General features: G+C 43.6%; 1 protein-coding gene across 1 annotated transcript in view; it reads left to right on the top strand.

Moving 5' to 3' along the window:
• The window catches only part of LIX1 (limb and CNS expressed 1), a 738396-nt gene extending 719657 nt beyond the window's left edge, over positions 1 to 18739 (top strand). The window contains exon 6 of the mRNA XM_086960960.1: positions 17510 to 18739. Within this exon, the coding sequence (XP_086817086.1) occupies positions 17510 to 17794 (285 nt within the window). The 3' untranslated portion in view covers positions 17795 to 18739. The remainder of the gene's footprint in view (positions 1 to 17509) is intronic.
• Positions 18740 to 20497: the final 1758 nt, after the last annotated feature.

Below are 20497 nucleotides of genomic sequence, written 5' to 3'. Positions count from 1 at the left end.
TGGCTGTTTATTGTATGGCCATTATATGACACTGGGTCTGTTTTTGCCTTTAATCTGCGATAACATCATGAATAAATACCATGTGCGCAAAGAAAGAAAATAACTTGTGTAGGCCATGTGGTATTAAAAGCCCGGAGTCTGTCTTAATTAACTCCGTTTCTAAAAATACCTGGAAACGCACTCATTTGTTTGTAGTTTTGCCACGGGAAAGCCCATATTAAATATTTAGATGTTTTGAAGTGTTTTAAGTGCTTTCGCATTTCTTGGCATCAACAGCTAATTAAAAAAGCCCTTCGTGGCATTATTATCTCAGCCCAAGATACAGAACTCCCATTGTTCATTTTCTCAGTGAGTAAACCCTTCATCCAAACAGGATCTTTTGACTGGTTTATTCCAGTTCATTCTTCTTCAAAGTATGAACTAATGTGTTTTCATTTCCTTCAGTTGCAATGTATTGGCCACATGAGAATTCCTACTGTAAACTGCACTGAGACATCTTAAAGGAATCACATTCATGGCAAACTGGTTAGAAATAATTCTATCAGCAAACGAGCACTGGCAAAGCCAATAGATCTAGCATTACAACCCTACAGTTTTTGAAAAATCTTTTGCAAACATAATAGGGCTTTGGGGGGGCTGCCGACCAGCGGGAGGCCTGCCCCCCCTGGGGGTTTTTGGGCCAGGGGGCAGCCAGAGCCCATTGGGCTAGTTGGGCTCCATTGGGCTGGTGTTAAGCTTGGGGTTGGGCTAGTTTTGGGCTTGGCAACCAGAGCCCATTGGGCTGGTTGGGCTCTGTTGGTCATGAGTTGGGCTAGTTTTGGGCTTGGGGGTTTTATAACCGGCCATCTTGTGTCACAAGCCAACAGCCGGTCAAGGAGGACACTGGGCAGTTTAGCTTTGTTGACTTTAGCTTTGTGGTGGGTGTGGTGGCGTTTTGTTGTGCGTTTCGCAGTGATAGTTGCAGCGGGAGCCTTTGGTCACCAGCTGCGAGGGTAGGTGCACGTTGTCAGCAAGGAGATCTGAGCAGCGTCTCTGCACGGGCCCATTGGTGGGGGGGTTGGCGCGCTTGGAGGATCTGCGTGTCCTAGAGGCCATCCTCCTCTTAGAGGATGCGTCCCGACGTGAAGGTGAGGCCCGCTAGGCGCCGAGCAAGTGGCGTCGCAGCGTTGGTAATTGCCTGCGAGCGCAGAAGTGGGTGATAGCGGAGGCAGTGTGCACGGTCGCAAGGCGCACCGGGCCGCGTCTGTCAAATGCCCGCGAGGTGGAAAGCAGGACGCTGCTTCGCTGCCTACCTTGGTGTTAAGGGTGGGGGCGGCACGGCCCAGGGAGGGGCAGGGGACGTGGGTGTGAAGCAGGCGAGTAGGGATGGCGCCCACAAGTGAATACGGGGCAATAAGAGAGGTAAAGTGATCCCAGAACAGGGGCTGAGCGGTGGGGGGGATGGGCCCACCCCGGGGAACAGCGGGGGTTTCCCCCCTTGCTTATTGACAGCGCAGAGGAGGGGGAAGGGGCAGGGGAGGGGAAAAGGGGGGGACATGGGGCATTAGAGGGTCTGAGGGGGGATGCCAGGGGCGTAGGGATACAGGCCAGGCCAACGAGTCTGGGTGTGGGGGAGGGGCCAAGTGGGAGAGGGGTGGGGGGCTCCCCAAGAATATCTGGGTTAGGGAGATGCTGGGCGACGGGTGGGGGGAGAAGCAGGGGTGGTGGGCAGGGATTTTCCATGTTGGGGGCCCATGCCGGCTTTGGACGCAGGGGAGCGGTGCGGGAGGGCATCTGAGGACCGGCGCAATCGGTTGCCAGCTGCTGAGGCCTGGGGGGAGCTGGCAGGATCGTCGGGTGTCAGGGAGATGCAGGGGTGCCAGGGGGGGCCAGGGGGAGGTGTGGTCTTCCGGGAGCTGGAGTCTTTGTTCCTTGGAAAGTGCAGGCGGTTGGGGGGAGGAGGGTGGGGCGCTCATGGCAGGGGAGTGGGGCCTGGGGCCTGGTGGTCTACCCTGTCGTGGCGTGGGCCATTCGTGCGGTGTGGTGGGGGTGGGGGGGTTTGGGTGTGGCTCCCGAGGGGACGCTGGTGGGTTTGGCGGCTTAGGTGACAGGTTGAACCCCGGCATGTTGGACTCCACTTCTTTCTTTTGGCAGGACAGCAAGGCAAGGTGCTTGGGAGAGCAGCATGCGGCTCCAATCCACCGAGCGGATGGTCCGGCTCTGCCTCGTGTGGGCGGTCGCGCTCCCACGAGGGACCTGACAGTAGCGTCCTACAGGAGGCGGGGCAGTAAGTCCGCACCAGCACCACTCCAACGGGTCGATGCGGCCACCGGGGGACAGGGGCAGAGGTCCGTCAGTTCAGATCAGGACCCAGAGGAGTGGCGCACAGGGTAGGAACTTTGCGTGCCGGGTGGTGCGAGCGGGGCTAACCTTTTGCAGATGTCTGGGCATGTCTGGGCGTGTCCCTGCCCAGTTTGACACCATCATCTGTGCCTGTCGGTGGGTAGGAAGGAAGACCTACACATGTGGCAGGTGTTCTTGGAACAATTTAATGGTATTCCCATGGCCCCCCCCGGAGGAGTGGGAATGGGACGCGATCATCTCCTCGGACGCGGCGGGGGTGGGTGTTTTTGGACTGTATTGGCAAGGGAAGTGGTGCGCTGAGGTTTGGCCCCCACAGTGGCAGAACGGGGGAAGTAGCATTGCATTTTTGGAACTGTTTCCCCTGGTGGTGGCGGTGACAGCGTAGGCAGGGGAGCTGGCACACAAAAAGTTGATTTTCAACGTGGATAACATGTCGATGGTACATGTCGTGAATAAGCAGTCGGCCAGGGACCCACAGGTGCTCAAGTTGTTCAGGGTATTTTTGCTGCAATGTTTGGAACATGACATTTTGTTTCAAGCCCGGCATGTACCGGGGGTGGACAATGACATTGTGGATGCTTTGTATCGTTCACAGTGGCAGAGGTTCCATGGGCTGGCCACGGAGGCGGACGAATTAAAGAAGCCGGTGCCGACAGGGATGTGGTCAGTAGGAGAGAAAGGGTTGTTCAACTGGAAGAGGGTCAGTGGCCATTTCCACGTGGAGGGCGTACAAGCAGGTTTGGCGGGACTTTTTGGACAGTAGGACAACGCGGCATGACAGTGGGGTGAGCAGGTGGTGCACTTAATTTTGGCAATGATGGACAAAGGAATGTCCAAGGTGACGATCGCAGGCAGGCTGTCAGCCATACCATTCATGAGAAAAATGTGATAGGGGCTGTGAGCCATTGGCGGGTGAACTGGGGGCACTTTTATTGGAAGGATGGGCGCGGGAACGAGGCGCCAATGCCTCGCAATGCTGCACCGTACTGGCAGGGATTCTTATTGGCTTGATAAGGCTCATGCCGAAGATATGCCACAACAGAGAGGAAGCTATTCTGTTTTCCACGCTAATGTCATGGATGTATTTAGAGGCTTTTCGGGTGTCAGAGCTCCTGGGGACAAGAGTGAAACAGAGGATATGGTGGGGGGGAGGTGGAGTTGTGGACCAGGGAGGTGGCGGTTCTTTTGCGGTGCTCGAAGACTGATCAACGAGGAGTGGGGAAGTGGGTTGTCATGGGACCCGTGGTGGATCAGGTGGTGGGCCTCACAGTGTGGGGTGGGATGCTGGCGTCCAGGGCGAGTGATGAGGTGGGTGAGGTTTTTTGACGGGCTAAGGGTAGCCGGGTGTCAGCGGCGCAACTACTTTGGTTGGGTTCTGCGGCACGCCCTTCTCGCTGTGGGTGAGAACCCCAAACTGTTTGGGACGCACTCCTTTCGTATACGCGCGTCAACAGATGCGATGAAGAAGGGGTGGGGGAGGGAGGATTTAATGCGACTGGGGCGCTGGAAATCTGACTGTTATAAGACATACATCAGGATGCAGGGTTTCGTGGAGGAGGAGGCTTGATTTGTTATTGCTTGTCTCACATATGTGTCTTTTCAGGTGCGGTGACCATAGAAATATTGTCCATCCTCATCTTAGGACACTTTTTCGTGAAACAAGCGGAGCGATATGAATGGGACAAGACCAGGAATTTGAATCTGGAATTGGATTCTAGGGTTTTTCGTTGTTATTGGCAAGGGAAGGGGGGGCATGAGGTGGCATGAGTTAATTCCAGCACTGAGTAAGGTAGTTAAGGGGAGAATTTGCCCGGATGTTCTGGTTATCGTTTAGGGGACAATGATCTGGTGCAATGCAAAGGCTTGGCGTTGTTGAAACAAATGAAGCAGGATTTGCTGGAGATTCAGCGGCAGTGGTCTGGTTGTCATGTGATATGGTCTGAGTTTATACCGAGGAGATTTTGGAGAAGGGCTGAACGGCTGGCAGCCATAGATAGGGCACGGAGGAAGAATAAAAGGGTCATGAGAGTTTTTTGCGACAAAGAAGGGTTTGGAAGGATGGAACATCCGGAGCTGCACTATGCGGCACTGTATTTCTTCAGGGAAGATGGGGTGCATCTGTCCCGCTATGGCATGGAATTGTATATAGTGCAGTTGAAGGAGACTTTGGACAGGGTGATAGGGGTGTCCAGATACCCGAAGCGTCAGGAGTCTTAGTTGGGGGTCGGAAAGCCGCCGGGGTCGACTTTCCAAGTGGCGTTTTTCCTAGGTCAGTTGTGGTATAATGATGTATTGTTACAGTTATGAAAGAACATAAGAAGTTTACCTAGTTAGGTAGTTGTAGAAAGGTTAGGAAATTGCAAGTTGTGTTTACAACTGTTGCAGGGGGAACATGTTTAGGGGAAGGGGTGGGGGGTAAAGTAGGAAGACAGTATTTTGGGAGGTTTAGTTTTATACAGCACATGCCAAGGGAATTTGTATGCAAGGTGCACCTGTTTCCAATAAAGTGGCCTTGTTCACACCAACAAGCTAGTCTGTGCTCTGTTCAGCCCCCCTTTTTGGCCCAGTAGGGCTTGGGGGGGCAGCCGACCAGCAGGAGGCCTGCAACCCCCCTCAGGGGTTTTTGGGCCGGGGGCAGCCAGAGACCATTGGGCTGATTGGGCTTCAATGGGCTGGTGTTGGGCTTGTTGGGCTTGGGGTTGGGCTAGTTTTGGGATTGGCAACCAGAGCCCATTGGGCTGGTTGGGCTCTGTTGGTCTTGGGTTGGGCAAGTTTTGGGCTTGGGGGTTTTATAACCGGCAATCATGTGTCACAAGCCACCATTTTGGTGTTTGTGACACAAGTCGGTCAGGGAGGACACTGAGCAGTGTAGCTTTGTCCCGCCCTCCCTCCCTAAGGAACGAGCTTCCAGCTGGTTTTTGCAGGGTTTGTTGTTGGATAGCTCATTACTTTTTCAGCTAGGTACTTTTTTTGGGAGCAGGTGCATCGGGGGCAGGAATTTTGTATTGGGGTAGTCGCTGGAACAGGTGCTGGTGTGGTGCGCTTGTTTCTTTGGGGCGTTTTTCCTAGGTCAGTTGTGGTATAATTAGGTACTGTTACAGTTATGAAAGAACATAAGGAGTTTACCTAGTTAGGTAGTTGTAGAAAGGTTAGGAAATTGCAAGTTGTGTTTATAATTGTTGCAGGGGGAACATGTTTAGGGGAGGGGGGTAAAGTAGGAAGAAAATATTTAGTGAGGTTTAGTTTTGTACGGCACAGGCCAAGGGAACTTGTATGTAAGGTGCACCTGTTTCCAATAAAGCGGCCTTTTTCACACCAACAAGCTAGTCTGTGGTCTGTGCTGCCCCTTTTTGGCCCAAAATAGGCAAAAGACATTTAAAAGAAATAAAAATTAGAACATTCCAGCATCTAAAGGAGGCATTTATAAGTTTGTAAAAATAAAAACGATCCATCAAAAAAAAATAAACTAACAAACCATGAAATGAGAACTGTAATGAAATCAGAGATTGATCCGCCAGCATTGGCACTTAAGTGGACTATTTTATAGACAGATGTGTATGAAGAAGTAAAGTGATGTCACTTTTAAATGCTTCCGCCCAGAAAGCGCAAAGTAAAAACTGCTCCCACAAGCGGAGAGAAATGCTGGCTTCTGCTGCACCCGCAAGGGGTCCAAATGTGGATCCGGCAGGGGTGCGCATGCCCTCTTGCTCCCCCTACAGCCCCAACAAAATTGCCTGGGGTGCTCTGGTTGGGCACTGGGAAAGCTGCTTCTTTATTTTTCACTGCTACTTCAAGATGTGCCCCATAATGCCCTGCAAGGGCTATTTACATATTTTTTTATTTTGAGTGATGTCCCTAGAAGGGACAACTCAGAATTGTTTTAGTGCTGTGGGGGACTGCAGGGGGTTTTGCAGCCCCCAGCAACACAAGACAGTAAGTCACCTTGGCAATTTAAACCATGATTTCTGAAGAACTTACTATATTTTTCTGAAGCATTTCCCAAGCTGGAGCTTTTGCTCTACTTCCTGGAATGTAGCACCAAGAAAAAAAATTATTTGACTATTTTACAAGAAATTGTCATGGACATGTCTTTAAATAAAAATTTATTAAAAAGGTGTTTAAGTAATCAATATTGGCAAACCTTTATTTGTTTGTAATGTTGATTAAAATTATTGGTGATTTATGGAGAAATATCAGCATATTAAATAAGGGGTCGGTTGGTTGGGGGGGGAGTGCCTACGAAGATCTGAGGGTGGGGGTTGGGTGCCTGGAAGGGGGCTTTGTCCGTAGGCCAAGCCCTGTGTCAACCCTGTGCTCTGCATGGCCGAAGGCTGTGCTCAGTGTCTGTCAACATGGAGTTTGATGCAGGGCTGGGTCGCAGGTCCTGTGGCCAACTTCGTGCGATTGGGGGGGGGTGTTGGGTTTACATATGGTAATACAAAATAGTTTTACGTTCAACAAGCCCTAGTAATTCATTGAAAAAAAGCCAAAGTTTAAAGTGAAGTTATAGTTAGGTATAATAATATCTTACTTTGCATTAAAAAAGAAAATAAGATAGTCCTTGAAAATAAAAAGCTAAAGGAATGTTCTAGTTGGCTGAAAATGTCAGTTAAAACATAAATGAAAAAACACTAACATTCGCCAGTTATAGTTTTATAGTTATCTCAAGTAACTATAACTGGTGCTGTAAGTTAACTATAACTCTTGCCATACCCTACTAATTACCACATGTATTATATCACTCATGACATCTTCTATGACATCATTGATAACATCACTGCAACATCTAAAATTATATCACATCTCCACAAAACTTCCCAAAAAGGGCTCTTTTTTGCTTAGCTTGTGCATGGAAGATTTTGGGGTGATCAGTCAAGTGAGGGGCTGAGACAAAAGGGAGGACCCAGAACCCAAAATCCACATACATTTTCCGAAGAATTCGGAAAAGAAGCACCACTGCAAAATCTGCTAAACCGAATTACACCTAATTTGGCAAGATGCTAGCTCTTGGTCCGCAGATTGTGCTTTTCATGATTTGCTGTAAATCCATTTAGAGGTATTTGTGAAATTAAGGTAAAATACAATTGTATATCTCGACAGTTGTGTGCGTGGGCCCCTCAGGAGACTCCATTGAGCCCAATTAAAAACAATTGTGTGTTCAATTTGGCCAAAGGAGTTTTTTCTCTTGGACCAATTTGCCTAGCCTGGGAGTCAGACTCTGCGGATATTTCCTGTAAAAAAAAATATTTGGAAAAAAGAAACTTAGAAATTCACTGGAAAAAAAGGTTAAAGTGATGTTAAAGTTAGCTGAATATGTCAGTTATAGATAGCAGGGCTAATTATAAATTGCTCCACTGCCATGCCCTGCTTATGACCTCACACATTACATCACTCATGATATGTTCTATGACCTCATTTATGGCATGACTTATGACATCTCAAACTTCACTTTTACCTTTGTTTTTTAAAGTAAATTTCTAAGGTTTTATTTTATGTAAAGTAAAATATAATAACAATTCCTAACTATAACGTCACTTAGCCTTTTGATTTTTTGCAATGGAAAAAATAAATAAATATATATATTATTTATTTAGATCTAGAGGTTTACATTAAGGACTCGGGGATCTTGACACGACTTTATAGAAAGCCAATTGCTGGGAATGCTTTGCTTCATGCCAAAAGCTTCCACTCTAAAAGTATGATCTATAACATTCCCTATGGGGAACTTTTGCACATAAATCGAAACTGCTCATCAGAAGAAGACTACAATACAGCACAAATGGAGGCATGCATACGCTTAAAGGCAAGAGGCAATTCTGATAGCTCTCTAGATACTGCAATTAAGAAAGTTGAAAAAATGACCAAAAGGGAACTTTTGGCTGTTACAACAAGTATAAAGGGCAGTGTCACGAACCAATCAGAACCTACACATATGATCACACGCTTCAACACACAGTCTGCTAAAATAGTACAAATGTTTCGCAAGAACTGGCATATTCTTAAAATTGATAGCATCCTCAAAAATCTTGTTACAACACAGCCACTAATAACATATAGAAGGTCTAAATCCATCAGGGATTTATTGGTTTCTAGCCACTATGAATCCACAGCTAAACCCAAAGCACCAATAAATGGGTTCTTTCCCTGCAAGAAATGCAAGGCGTACAAGTACAGTTGCAAAAAGACCTCATATGAGATACACGGCAAGAGTGCTAAGACTATGAGAAGCATAAATAAACTGCTGAATTGCAACTCAGAATTTACTGTGTACTGCTTAGTTTGTCCTTGCATGAAAAAATACATTGGTAGCACTATAAATGCAACTAAGAAGCGAATGCTAGAACACATGCGGGCTATAACCCAAAAAGATAAAACGTATCCAGTGGCACGCTACTTTGAGGAATGTCACTCAAGTACCCGTGTTCTTCTAACCTTTTACTGCTTGGACCAAATATCCCAAAATGAGAGAGGGGGGACAGGGTTAGGAGATTATGTGGACTAGAATCCAGATACAGCATTCAAATGGGCACTATGTCCCCTTAGGGCCTGAATAATGATGAAGAGCTATGGTCCCATTTGGAATAAATTTCAAGCACTGAAGTTCGTGGTTGCATATATTTACACCATTGTGAACCACAGGGTATTCTTATAGTTTTCTCCTCCTTTTTAATAGGTCTATGTAATGATATACTTTTCTGATTGGAGAAGCCTTGGAGTATACCCTGTCTAAACCATTGAGGCAAAACAATGGATGATATCTGTTTGTTATCCAAAGTATCTACACTCTGTATATATGAATTTAGTGACATTTAATTGCTTATTTTATAAGTCTTATTGATATATTTTTTTGTGTGTGTTTTCCTAAGGGGTGTATTTAGGGGTAACACTCCTTCACTTGGTAGATAAAATTTAAAAGACAGGAATTTAGATAAAAAAAACCTTTGTGTGCTCCATTCTGGCAATGTATATGAAGATGAACTTTGCCTCCTCCGTTCCATATTCAACTAAGCGCATTCAGGGCTCAATGGCTTTTTATTATAAGTCCCATTTCATCACAAACTGTGGTGCAAAAATATACATTTTGTATAAATAAGCAGAAAAATATTTGCACACACAAATACTGTTGTCTTTATACAATATAGACACTGGGGTAAAATGTAAGACTATTGGAAAGAGTAAAAAATTGGCGCTTCTCTTCTTTTTGTCTTTCTATTTAAAAAAAACATTTTGATGTATATATTGCTTTAATGTTGAATTTGGGACATTATATGTTTTGTTTGAGATATAACGAATAAGATAACACCGTGGACGCATTCTTTTTAATTACACTGCATTGCATGTTAAGATGGCCGACATGAAAACACAGCATAGAGCATCTATTTTGCCTTCTTCTATGTTCACTATTTTCTTTTCAATTGCACTTTTTTCCCTTAAAATGGTGGTACTTTATTGAAGCTATTGACATTGACAAAGCCAGAGCGTCGAAATGCATCTATCAACGCTGAGGGGGGGGGATCTAGAAATGAAATAAATATATTTTTTCACGGAGCCACTTGCGAGTGTGCTCCTGCTTGTTGTCGGCTGAAAACTGATTTATTGCTGACTGTGCTGTGGTTCTACAACGCGGCTCACCACCGCGTCCAGGAAGAACCCAAGGTGTGTGGCACGATGGCGGTGGAAAACTTTGCATATATATATATATATAGCTTAGAAGCTATTTGCACAGATTTTTGCACAGTTTTTTGCACATTAACTTAGAAATGTTTGCTATATTTTGCACATGAACTCGACAGATATGGGATTTTTTCTACATGAATAACAAAGGATACATGCGTGTTATTAGATTTCCTGTATTTATACAGTCATAAACATTGCATTGATGACATGTATTTTAGAAATATTAGACAATATGAAATAGTTTTTTGTATTTAAACTGTAGCTGATTCCGGTCACTGTGATGTTTCTCTGCAAAGTGCCGTGCCACAGGGTAAGCTTGATCAATTTTATCAATGGCCCTTAAGGGCTCCAATATTCTGATTTTTAATTGGTGAACCGTACTGCCTATACGGTTTACTGCCTGCTATGCCAACACGCGCATAGCAGGCAGTAAACCGCATAGAGCGTCCTACATGTGATACATTTGGTGATTTTCTTCAGTTTCTCTATGTCTGGAATTGTGTATGATAGGACTCTCCTACTGTTGGCACACGCTTTGCATTTTTTCTGCAAGGATAGAAGCCCATCATTTGTTTTATAGTGCTCACTCTTTGTGGTACTTTCTCTAAGTGACTTCTTACTAGTATGTCATGAAGTGACCTAGCTTTCTTAAAAGTCACTGATGGGAAAGGGGAAATATCATCACATATGGTGCTATCTGTTTTTAGAATATGCCAATTCTTTTTTAGCATGTTCTTCAAATGATTGGCTTCCGAAGAGTAGGGAGTTTCCATCCGGAATTTACCCTTGTCTCCAGCGGTTTTCTCTTTACTGATTAGTAATTGGCCCCTCTGGATGCCTCTCACTTTCTGTAATGTGGCATTGAGTGCTGTGGGATTGTATCCCCACACAGTAAACCTGGGTATACTTTCCGAAGCAGCCGCTTCGAAATCTCCTTCCTTAGTGCTGTTTCTCTTCAGCCTAAGTAGTTCGCCATGAGGTATACTTTGGACCAGTTTAGGGGGGTGACTACTAGTGGCAAATAGTATTGAATTGCCCCCGGTGGATTTGCGGTATAGAGCTGTCTGGATTTTCCCTTCTTCCACATATATTTTCAGGTCCAGGTAGTCCACTGCCACTGGACTTACTGTACCTGAAAATCTCAGATTTACTTTATTGTGGTTAACGAGATCGATATATCTAGGAGCCACTCTATCAACCGGCCACTTGCGGTTTCGCCTTGGTAGGCTTTGGGCACCTGCTCCTCCCACCAGCCAACGAACAAGTTTGCGTAGCTGGGGCAAAGCAGGTGCCCATCGCCGTGCCAGTCAACTGTTTGTAATGTTGTTCTTCAAACAGAAATTTTTTATTTCTCAAACAGAATTCCATAAATTCTATTAACATTTTGTTATGTTCTGAATACCGCAGTTGACGTTTTTCTAGATAGAACGTTGCTGCTTTCACTCCATCCTCATGGCGTATGCAGGTATAAAGACTGGTGATGTCTAAGACTATTAATTGGTACGTGGGATCCCATTCCACATGCATGATCTTGTTCAAAAAATCTTTCATATCCTTCACATACGAATGTAACTGAGCCACAATTGGAAATAAATAGTGATCAATAAACATAGTTATAATTATAGTTATAGTTATAAATGTTCAGTCAGTCCATTTAGAGACGGAACAATGGGTCCACCAGGCGGATGTAAATTGTCCTAATGCATTTTGGGAATGTGGTAAAAAGTAGGGATTACAGGATTTGAACTGCGCCGAAACAAATGTTCTTCCGGTCCCTACATCTTCTTGTCGTAACATTTACTGATTAAGTCGTCATATGCTTTAATACTACTTTGATACACGTTACCCGTTGTCTTTTGGTAGCGGTTTGTATCTGTTAATTGACGTAATGCCTCTTTGCACTACTGATCCCTAGTTTGTAATACCACGTTCCCCCCTTTGTCTGAGGGTTTTATAATGCTGGATTGATACTGCATTAAGTTCCGTAATGCCTGTTTTTCCATAATTGACAAATTGCTGGGAGACATTTTCTTTGTGGTCTTGAATCTGAATTTTAAAAGGTCATTTAAAATGGCTTCAGAGAAAATATACACATACGTACGCGCAGGAGGGAGGATGTGCTCTTTTGTATACGCCTAGAACAATTTTAACTGGGTAAGTAAAGTACATAGGATGTTCAGAGGGGGTCAAAACAAATTCAATTCCTTTCAAAACTTCATAGTAATATTTCCCAAATTAAGCAAGACTCCTTGTATGGATCAACATTTGACATGAAGACTCAGGTTATTGCCAGTACTGACTGACTTAGTTGATTCATTGTACAATCAGTGCAAACGTTTTTGGAAAGAGGTAGAATACAAAAGTATAGATAGTTGTTAGTTGGAAATTTGATTGCCCATCAGGACCCACAGAATTTGATAAAATGAAACATGGGACCAATGTGTGGCGGGTAGTGGAGAGCTACAGCAATGATTTAGTGTTGAAAAATGTAATTTCCTCTGAATAAACCAATATATATATATATATAGCCACTGGAGCTTTGTATCTAACTTTAGTTCAACAAAACAATATGCACATTTTTGGAGTTTATCACACCTATGATGAGATTACATTAACATAGCCTCGTTATTTTGAATGACAGCACTGTGTGCAGAGCATATAGTTGAGTTATATGATCTGTTTCCTGTACCAGACAGGAGTTACATTTGTTTGGATCACATTTAACATTGACCTAAATTGATGAAGATGCATAAAACTGCACAACAGAGTGCTGGATGCAAGACCTGGATGAAGGCTATGTCCTGCATCCAGACTCTACTGAGTAGTGTATAGGTCATGCCCAGGGGTACTTAGGACACACGTATTGAGCACAAGGCATGGTCCTACGCCTAGTACCTGCAGAACCTTGCCCAGGTGGGTTAGCAATGTTCCTGCTCTTGGCCCTGCACCATTTGGAAGGGGTACTGCAAGAAATGCTACTGGGTTCAAGAGGTACTGCAGGAAGTGGTGATAGACATTGGGCATGGTGAAAAATGATGACCTTTGCCTATTACAAATGCCCCTCATTTAGGGTGGCTATTTGAGTACAGGGCACAGTGTTTCTAAAAGGTCGCTCCTTGTGCCGACTGGTGAGGCTCCATGCAAGAAGATTAGACACGCAGCATCACTTTTAAAGCCAGGCGGCTCTGTGCTTAATGGCTCAAGAACACACAAATAGTCGGTGCCCATCAGGCTACCTGTATGACTGATTCCTCCTCTTATGCCTTATTCCCAGCTGTATACTGGTTGCATTTTGCTTTTAAATAGTTCTCACTTGTTCGCTGCCATATTCTTATACTGCTAGCAATAAAAGGTTCTTACCGATCTTAAGTTGTTTGTATTAAATGTATTTGTATTTACCCACCTTAACTGATATTCTAAATTCCTAACAATGGTCAACACTTAACTCTCCTTTGTAACTCAAACTGATAAATTATCATCAACCTGCTTTTTGATGTTCCGTCAATAAGTAAATCTTTCCCATATAACCTGGGCACTCACATAAAGCTAGTCCGGGCACTTATCACACACCTGAACTATTGAAACGCCCTTTATTTCAACCCGCGGTCTTATGAGATGGCCAGCATCCAACATAATGAAAATTCTGAAGAGAGGCTCGGCCTCGGGCTGAATCCCTGCTGTGGGATGTATGACCACCTAATATTCATTAGATTCAAGTCCATATGTGCTCCACTTTCGAGGTGCTCTGTGTTACAAAGCTCTCACTTGTTTCTTCTTTTATAAAACTTCTTCAGTCCTTCAATTGCTACACAACGTTTTGTAAAGAATGAAACCTGATTTGTAGCCTAGCTTCTTTCTTTACCTTCTTTAAGCTTCTTCTGCTAGCACAAGGGCACCTTTTTCTTTGGTAAGTGCATGCTTTACAAATCCATTTATTTATGCAAGGGTGCAATTGCATTGAACAATCTGGTGAAAGCAAGGTTTTGGGTGTCCTTATCCATAGGAGCCAACAGAGGCTCACACAAAGATTCACTGGGGAGCCAAACCTGAAAATCCACTGACTGGTGTCATAACAGATAATCCATAGAGAACAAAGGGTGCAGTTTGCAGTTCCACTGACAGTCAGCAGTTATCCTAAGAAAATAAAGCTTCTGCTACACAGAGTGCAAATAGACATGCTGACAGACAGTACATATAAAGTCATGTTCTAACTTCAGTCACACCCAGCAGATGTCATCAAAGTGAAGTAATCCACAGTTCCACCAGAAGACATCACATACCCTCATCTGGATTTCATACAAATAAAAAGGCTGCAGCTCCACTCTGAGGAATGATGCCTCTTCACAGAGATTGCATGCCGATTTCCACTGACAACCAAGATGTCCTCACAAAGATTATCCTGAGATGAGATGCTGCAGTACATTGATATCCAACAGATGTCATCATAGAGATATATCAAACAAAAGGAACCGGGTTAGATCCCTGTACAAGATGCACAGCCGTGGATGCATCAAATGAATCAAAGTCTCAATTGTAATCCTCTTTACTCTTTTTCATTGTTACTCCATAAGTAAATCTTGAATCTAACAAAGAATAAACAGTTACGGTAAGCGTTTCTATGTCTAAGGTTTAGGAAAGTACTGCTCGTGAAATAAAAAGCTCACAAGGTTAAATGTGGCAAAGGGCGTTGACCATTGCAGTCATAATGTTACAGCAAGACATGCAGAGGTGGAACAGGATATCGTTAGGTACCAGAATGTGTATATATTTAGCACTGCAGACAATTTTGGTAAGGGCAAGGCATATATGCATGATGCTATCTGAGATTTAATGGGGTACACATAAGGTAGAGTTCATGTTTGGTAATTGGGTGTGGAATATGATGATAACACTGATTGTCTTTTTTGAACATTTGTATTTTAGATATCCCTGATGAAGGGAACATTCCCGAAATGCATTGGATTTTTAAATAAATTATCGTGACTGGTGGAAACGTTTTACTCCTCTGTGCTTGAAAAAGACATTACTTGTGGGAAGTTAAATGTATAAAATGAATTGAAAATAGAGAGGAAAATGTTTGAGAAACTTATTGAGTAACAATGAAAAAGAGTAAAAGAGGATTACAATTGAGACATTGATTCATTTGCTGCATCCACGGCTATGCATCTTGTACAGGGATCTAACCTGGTTCCTTTTGTTTGATGTATTTCAAGCGCACTGGGTGAAGCGCTATCAAGTTTGCACGCCACTACTGTGATGAAGAAATTGAACAATTAAGTAGAGAAGCAAATTACTGAGCACATAACAAAAAGAAAGGTGTGCATTCCACCACCCACATTGAATCATATCATAAAGATATAATCAGAAAAGGCAATCAAATGGAGAAGGTTTTTCAAGTGCCCACAGATTATTTGTATTTCCTGTGAGAGTGGGTTGCATTGCACTAACGTTCTATCATTGTCCCAACAAAGTGTGATAATTTGCCTAAGAAGTGTTGCTATATGTCAGAGAAGTGACAGGGAGTTTACTTAAAGTTCACCACTTGGTACCCTTGTGGTATTTGGTCACCCATGTTTTATTTATTGGCTGTGCGTATGTCAGAATTACCGATTTTAGGGCCATTTGTACCATTACTTTCTATTCTAACATAAGAGCAGAATGTCAAGATCTATTTCTTCGCAGGCTGACAAAAGGCTGAGTCACAAAAAAATTATGTGATGGGAGAACCCATGATAATTCGTTCTTTATGATGTTTTCAACTGAACAGTCTCTCAGGCGAGTCTAAAACCTAAAATAGTGGTCATAGTTCTTTCTGAGGAATTTGAATTATTACCATTTCAGGATGTTAAAGGGTATCTTACTGGTATCAGTATTTTTTGCCAGAAGTGAGCTTTAGAACCATGCTTAAAGGGATTAATTACTTTACCCCGAAGATAGAATGTCTTCAAAAGCTTTGTTGCTTCAGGAGATTCAAAAGAGGTCTTTGGTCTGGGCAAACATCTGATGACAAACTGGGGAGGCTTTTTTCCTAAGTTTAAAATTAAGTTCATGGCCATCGGTTTGAAGGAAGAGGAAGGGTCTTGTAGAGCAAGATACCAAGGAAATCTAGGGATTGACTAGCTGTGGTCACATGAACCTTTCCCTCTTATATGAAAAAATCAAAAGTCTTCCTTCTCAGTGTAATTGTTTGATGCAAAGTTTGACCCTGACCTCCCCATGATGACTGACATCCTGAAAGCTATCATAAACATCAAGAGCTACTTTGGAACCTTAAATCATCTCAGTGACAGTTGAAATCAGTCTGATTTCAATGGATCTGAGGCAAGGAGCAGAAAGGATAAAGGTGACAGAAGAAACAGCAGACTCCCAGTGGCTGTTGACACAGGTAAAGAGTGGTGGAGCAGGTGGAGTGGGTGCAGGGAGCACACAGCGGGGGCTTTAATAATGAGAAAATATTAAAAACTTACCTGGTGCTTCTGGCTGCCTCGCGCACCTCTGCTCCCAGTTCCTGGTCCCAGCAGTCCCTGGGACAACATCATGGACTCCCCAACGAATCTCCAAGCTGCTCTCAAGCATGAGAGCAGAGCAGCCTGTGTATTGGCTTGAGAGGGATGGATTAACGCTCGCTCAGACACAGGAAGTATGTGCTATTTCTCCAACCCAGCTGTGCAATACATCTGGATTGGAGAAACATAAGTGTGCATGTCATTTTGGCTGGCCTGAGACGGCCGGCCAAAGTGGCATACGCCACTACTCCTCCCCCCCGCCGATGGCCCAGCCCTGCCCCTCCCTTCACACGCTGGCTCAGCCGCAGCTGAAAAATAAAATGATAATAAAGTATGGTTTTGTTTTTCAGCTGCTGGCTCTGAACCCGTGAGGCGATACTCCTCTGCCATTGTGGAGAAGCTGCCGCTGCAGACTCCACCCACAAGCTATGATGCACCCTCCTACCCCTCGTGGCCCCAATGAATTTTTTGTGGAACAATGGACTCTCAAAACCAAAAAAAAGGTTTAACCTGTCCTTATCAAAAGAGCCCATCGAGCTATGATGCCTCCTCCTACCCCTGCTGTCCCCAGTGGTCAGTGATGGACGGATTTCTGAGTTTTAGGGTCAGAGGGATCGCTGCTACAGGTGGAATGAGCTGTACATGAGGCACAATATGAAGGACTCAAGACTTTCAATAATAAGGACTTCGATAATATCCCAGGAATTCCAGGAACACTAGCAGCCCTGTCAGGAAGGAGCATACAATGTTCATCATATAAATTTCTACATTGTGGTAATAAATGTTCTTATAAAACGCTACAGTGCATTATTAAATAAGTTTACAAAACACTTCATGAGATCAAAAGCCACTTCTTAAATTGTGATATATGGATGATTTCAAAATGAGCATTCTCTCACTGATGGGGAAGAAGACTTATTTATGAAAGCAGAGTATGTGTATTTGTTTTTAATAACTCTGTTTTTTTGTTTTTTTGTCAATAGGAAGTTATCGCCTATTATTCAGAATACTCCCTAGATGAAAGGATGAGAAGTCATATGGCACTCGACTGGATTATGAAGGAGCGCGAAACTCCAGGGATTATTTCTCAAGAGCTGCAAGTTGCGCTGAGAGAGATGGAGGAAGCTCGGAAGGCTGGGCGAGAGTTGCGTTTTTACAAGGAAAAGAAAGAAATCTTGAGCTTAGCTCTAAGCCAGATCTACAGTGATTGCCTCGACTCATTGAGAGACAGTGACCAAATGAACTTGACTCTAAACGGGTACCATTAGACGATCACACGATATACTGATAAGGACTTGCGAGTAGATAGAGGAATCTCATTTGATGAGAATTTTATGGTACATATGGCAACAGATTGTCAAATCGCCGAGTGGTGCACGCAGGTTTCAGGGCCTTGGGGTGGACTCTAATCCTCAGAGGCAAATCTGATTTTGTGGTACTTCACTCTAACCAAACGCCCTAGCAGAAGCCTCTGTTTGACATGGTGCATCAAGAGATATTCCTTATAACAGACAAACCACTGCCACCAAATTTCAAATATTACAGTATGAGCTTTGAAGTGACACCCTCATAATTAAGAGACACATTTTCTCAACCTCAAGAGATTCATGTTATGCTATCATTAGAAATGCACTGCTTAAGTGACCATTTTCAGGTTTTCAGTTAGCACTTAATACCAGAATACAAACTACTTTTAGGAACTCCCCAAAGTCTATTTAGAAAAGACAATAGAGGTAATGGGGGCTTTTAGGAACTTCCCAAAGTCTATTTAGAAAAGGCAATAGAGGTGATGGGGGCTTATAGTAACTGGCCATGGTTCACACCTTCTGGCAAATGGTGTAGGTAGGAATTGAGCATAGATGTGACTATTTACAGTCGATGAACTAGCAACCCAATTACATTGAAATTGATATTTTGAAGACCCTGGATTACAGAATGTTTCTCCTTTCATTGAAACCGTGATAGCAGTATTACTGGAATGGGGGCATGTTCTATGCTGAAGGTCATGCTCATGTTTCACAGGCTGTAAGTCGGGGACACTTTGATAAGGTTCTAGCCTTCTTTTGGCTTTGGCATTCTTATGAGCATGGTGTATGTCAGATCCTGATTTCTTTTTGTATACATTTGCTTACCAGCTCTAATAGCTTTTAAAAACTTTAATTGGTAATGTAAGCACACAAACTGGCGTGTAATAAAAGGTACATTAATGGTGATCAGTTATTTGGTCTGTTTATCACATGTAAACCCACATATCTCAGTCTTTCTCTGGGATCTGCATCCCGGGGCAAGGATGAGGACAGTGGGTGCTATGGTTTCCCCTCTGGTGGGGCCTATCAATATACAGATATTTTCAGTGTGGCGATGACTGTAATAAGGTTTTAGGCTCACTCTGACATGTTCTGCACTATGGATCATAACCTTGCTCTATGATCTTACTTGCAGACTCCATACTCTGACCACCAATGTCTCATGAGATGGGGAACAACCAATCTTGACTGTTCAGTTCTTATTCAAAAACAGATGGCACAGCCAATCACAGCTGGTGAAATGTTGAAACAATGTCTAAGGTAATATGCTTGGGGCAGAAACTATTTTTTTTAATTGACTGAATGTTCCCGGAGTCCATTGGTACAGTAAAAATAACTGTAATGTATAATATCAATACAGCCCTGAAATATCATATAATGGGCAATCCGTGTACTCCACAGCATTGATTACTAAGAAACACAACCAACACATCCCCATTACAAGGCAAGTCAATGGGTATATGTAGAAACCTGAAAGATGTATAAGCAATGGCAAAGTCCTCCAGTCTTAAGCCAGAAACACCAAAATTATACAATAGCCCCTGAATAAATGTGACCTACACATTAATTGTTGAATACGACCAGTAGGCATAACACATCAAAGAAAGCATATTCAGAACTACAGGGCCTGATGATAATACCCAACCTACCTGTGGATGTCAACGGCCTTTTGAAGGCACTCTTGCTGAAGGAGACTGTGCTGCACACAAGCCAGTGCCATAACTTAACTTTGCTGTATCTTAGGGCCCAGAATTGCTAAACTTTTGTTTCAGATTTGTCACAAAACGGACACAAATCAACACAAAGTGCTATGCTGGTATTTACTTTGTAGCACAAAATGTGTTGTGCACATGAAAGTAGCCCTAAAGAAATTCAAAGTAGCACCAGGTGATAGTTTGCATCAAGGGAGTGTACCTTGTGTGATATATAGCCATTTGCCACCCAATGTTTTCGCATAAGTTCCTGTCTGATATATAGACCAGGATCTGTGTATGAAAATTATGCCTATTCGAGGCCGATGTAAGTGTGAAAACATTTGCTGTTCTCAAAACGTTTCTAAATTTGCATGTGTGCTGTAATGTACAGCATGCATGCAAAGTTAGAAAACGTTTTAACTATGGCAAAGCCTAATATTTTGTATTTAAAAGGTTTCCATTCAAGTACCAAACCTATAGTAGACATTGTGTACGCAACCTTGCACTATGGTAGTCAAGGCAGCCAAAAATGCACCAGTGCTGTGGGTGAAAGGAACAGCAGCATATCTCACTTGATAATGTGCAATTCTACTCTCCCACTTTGAAGCAATGAAGCACAGCATATTTGGTTGCTGCACTACAGTGTGTCAAATCGTAGTAAATTTGGTCCAAATTTTCCAGGTTAGATGCACTAGAAAGTTCTATCATGCTCAAATAATACACTGCTCTGACCCACATCCCTTGTGTAACAGGGACTTGAGCTTTGGTCTAATGTCATATACTTTTTTGGTCCTGGATCCCTTACTTGGTCTTCCCTAACTATGCATATTTAGCATCAACAACGTTTGGTTTCACAGAAGCACCCCCCCCCCCCCCCCCCAAAAAAAAATTAACACCTTGAAGTGAGTTATAAGGTAATGGGGCAAGCCTTTTTCTAAACACCAGGAAAACCCACATTATCTCTTTATGT

The sequence above is a fragment of the Lissotriton vulgaris genome, chromosome 3_1 (assembly GCF_964263255.1).
Source record: "Lissotriton vulgaris chromosome 3_1, aLisVul1.2, whole genome shotgun sequence".
NCBI lineage: Eukaryota > Metazoa > Chordata > Amphibia > Caudata > Salamandridae > Lissotriton > Lissotriton vulgaris.
The sequence above is the reverse complement of the archived record's forward strand: the minus strand, read 5'-3'. Positions and strand labels throughout refer to the sequence as shown.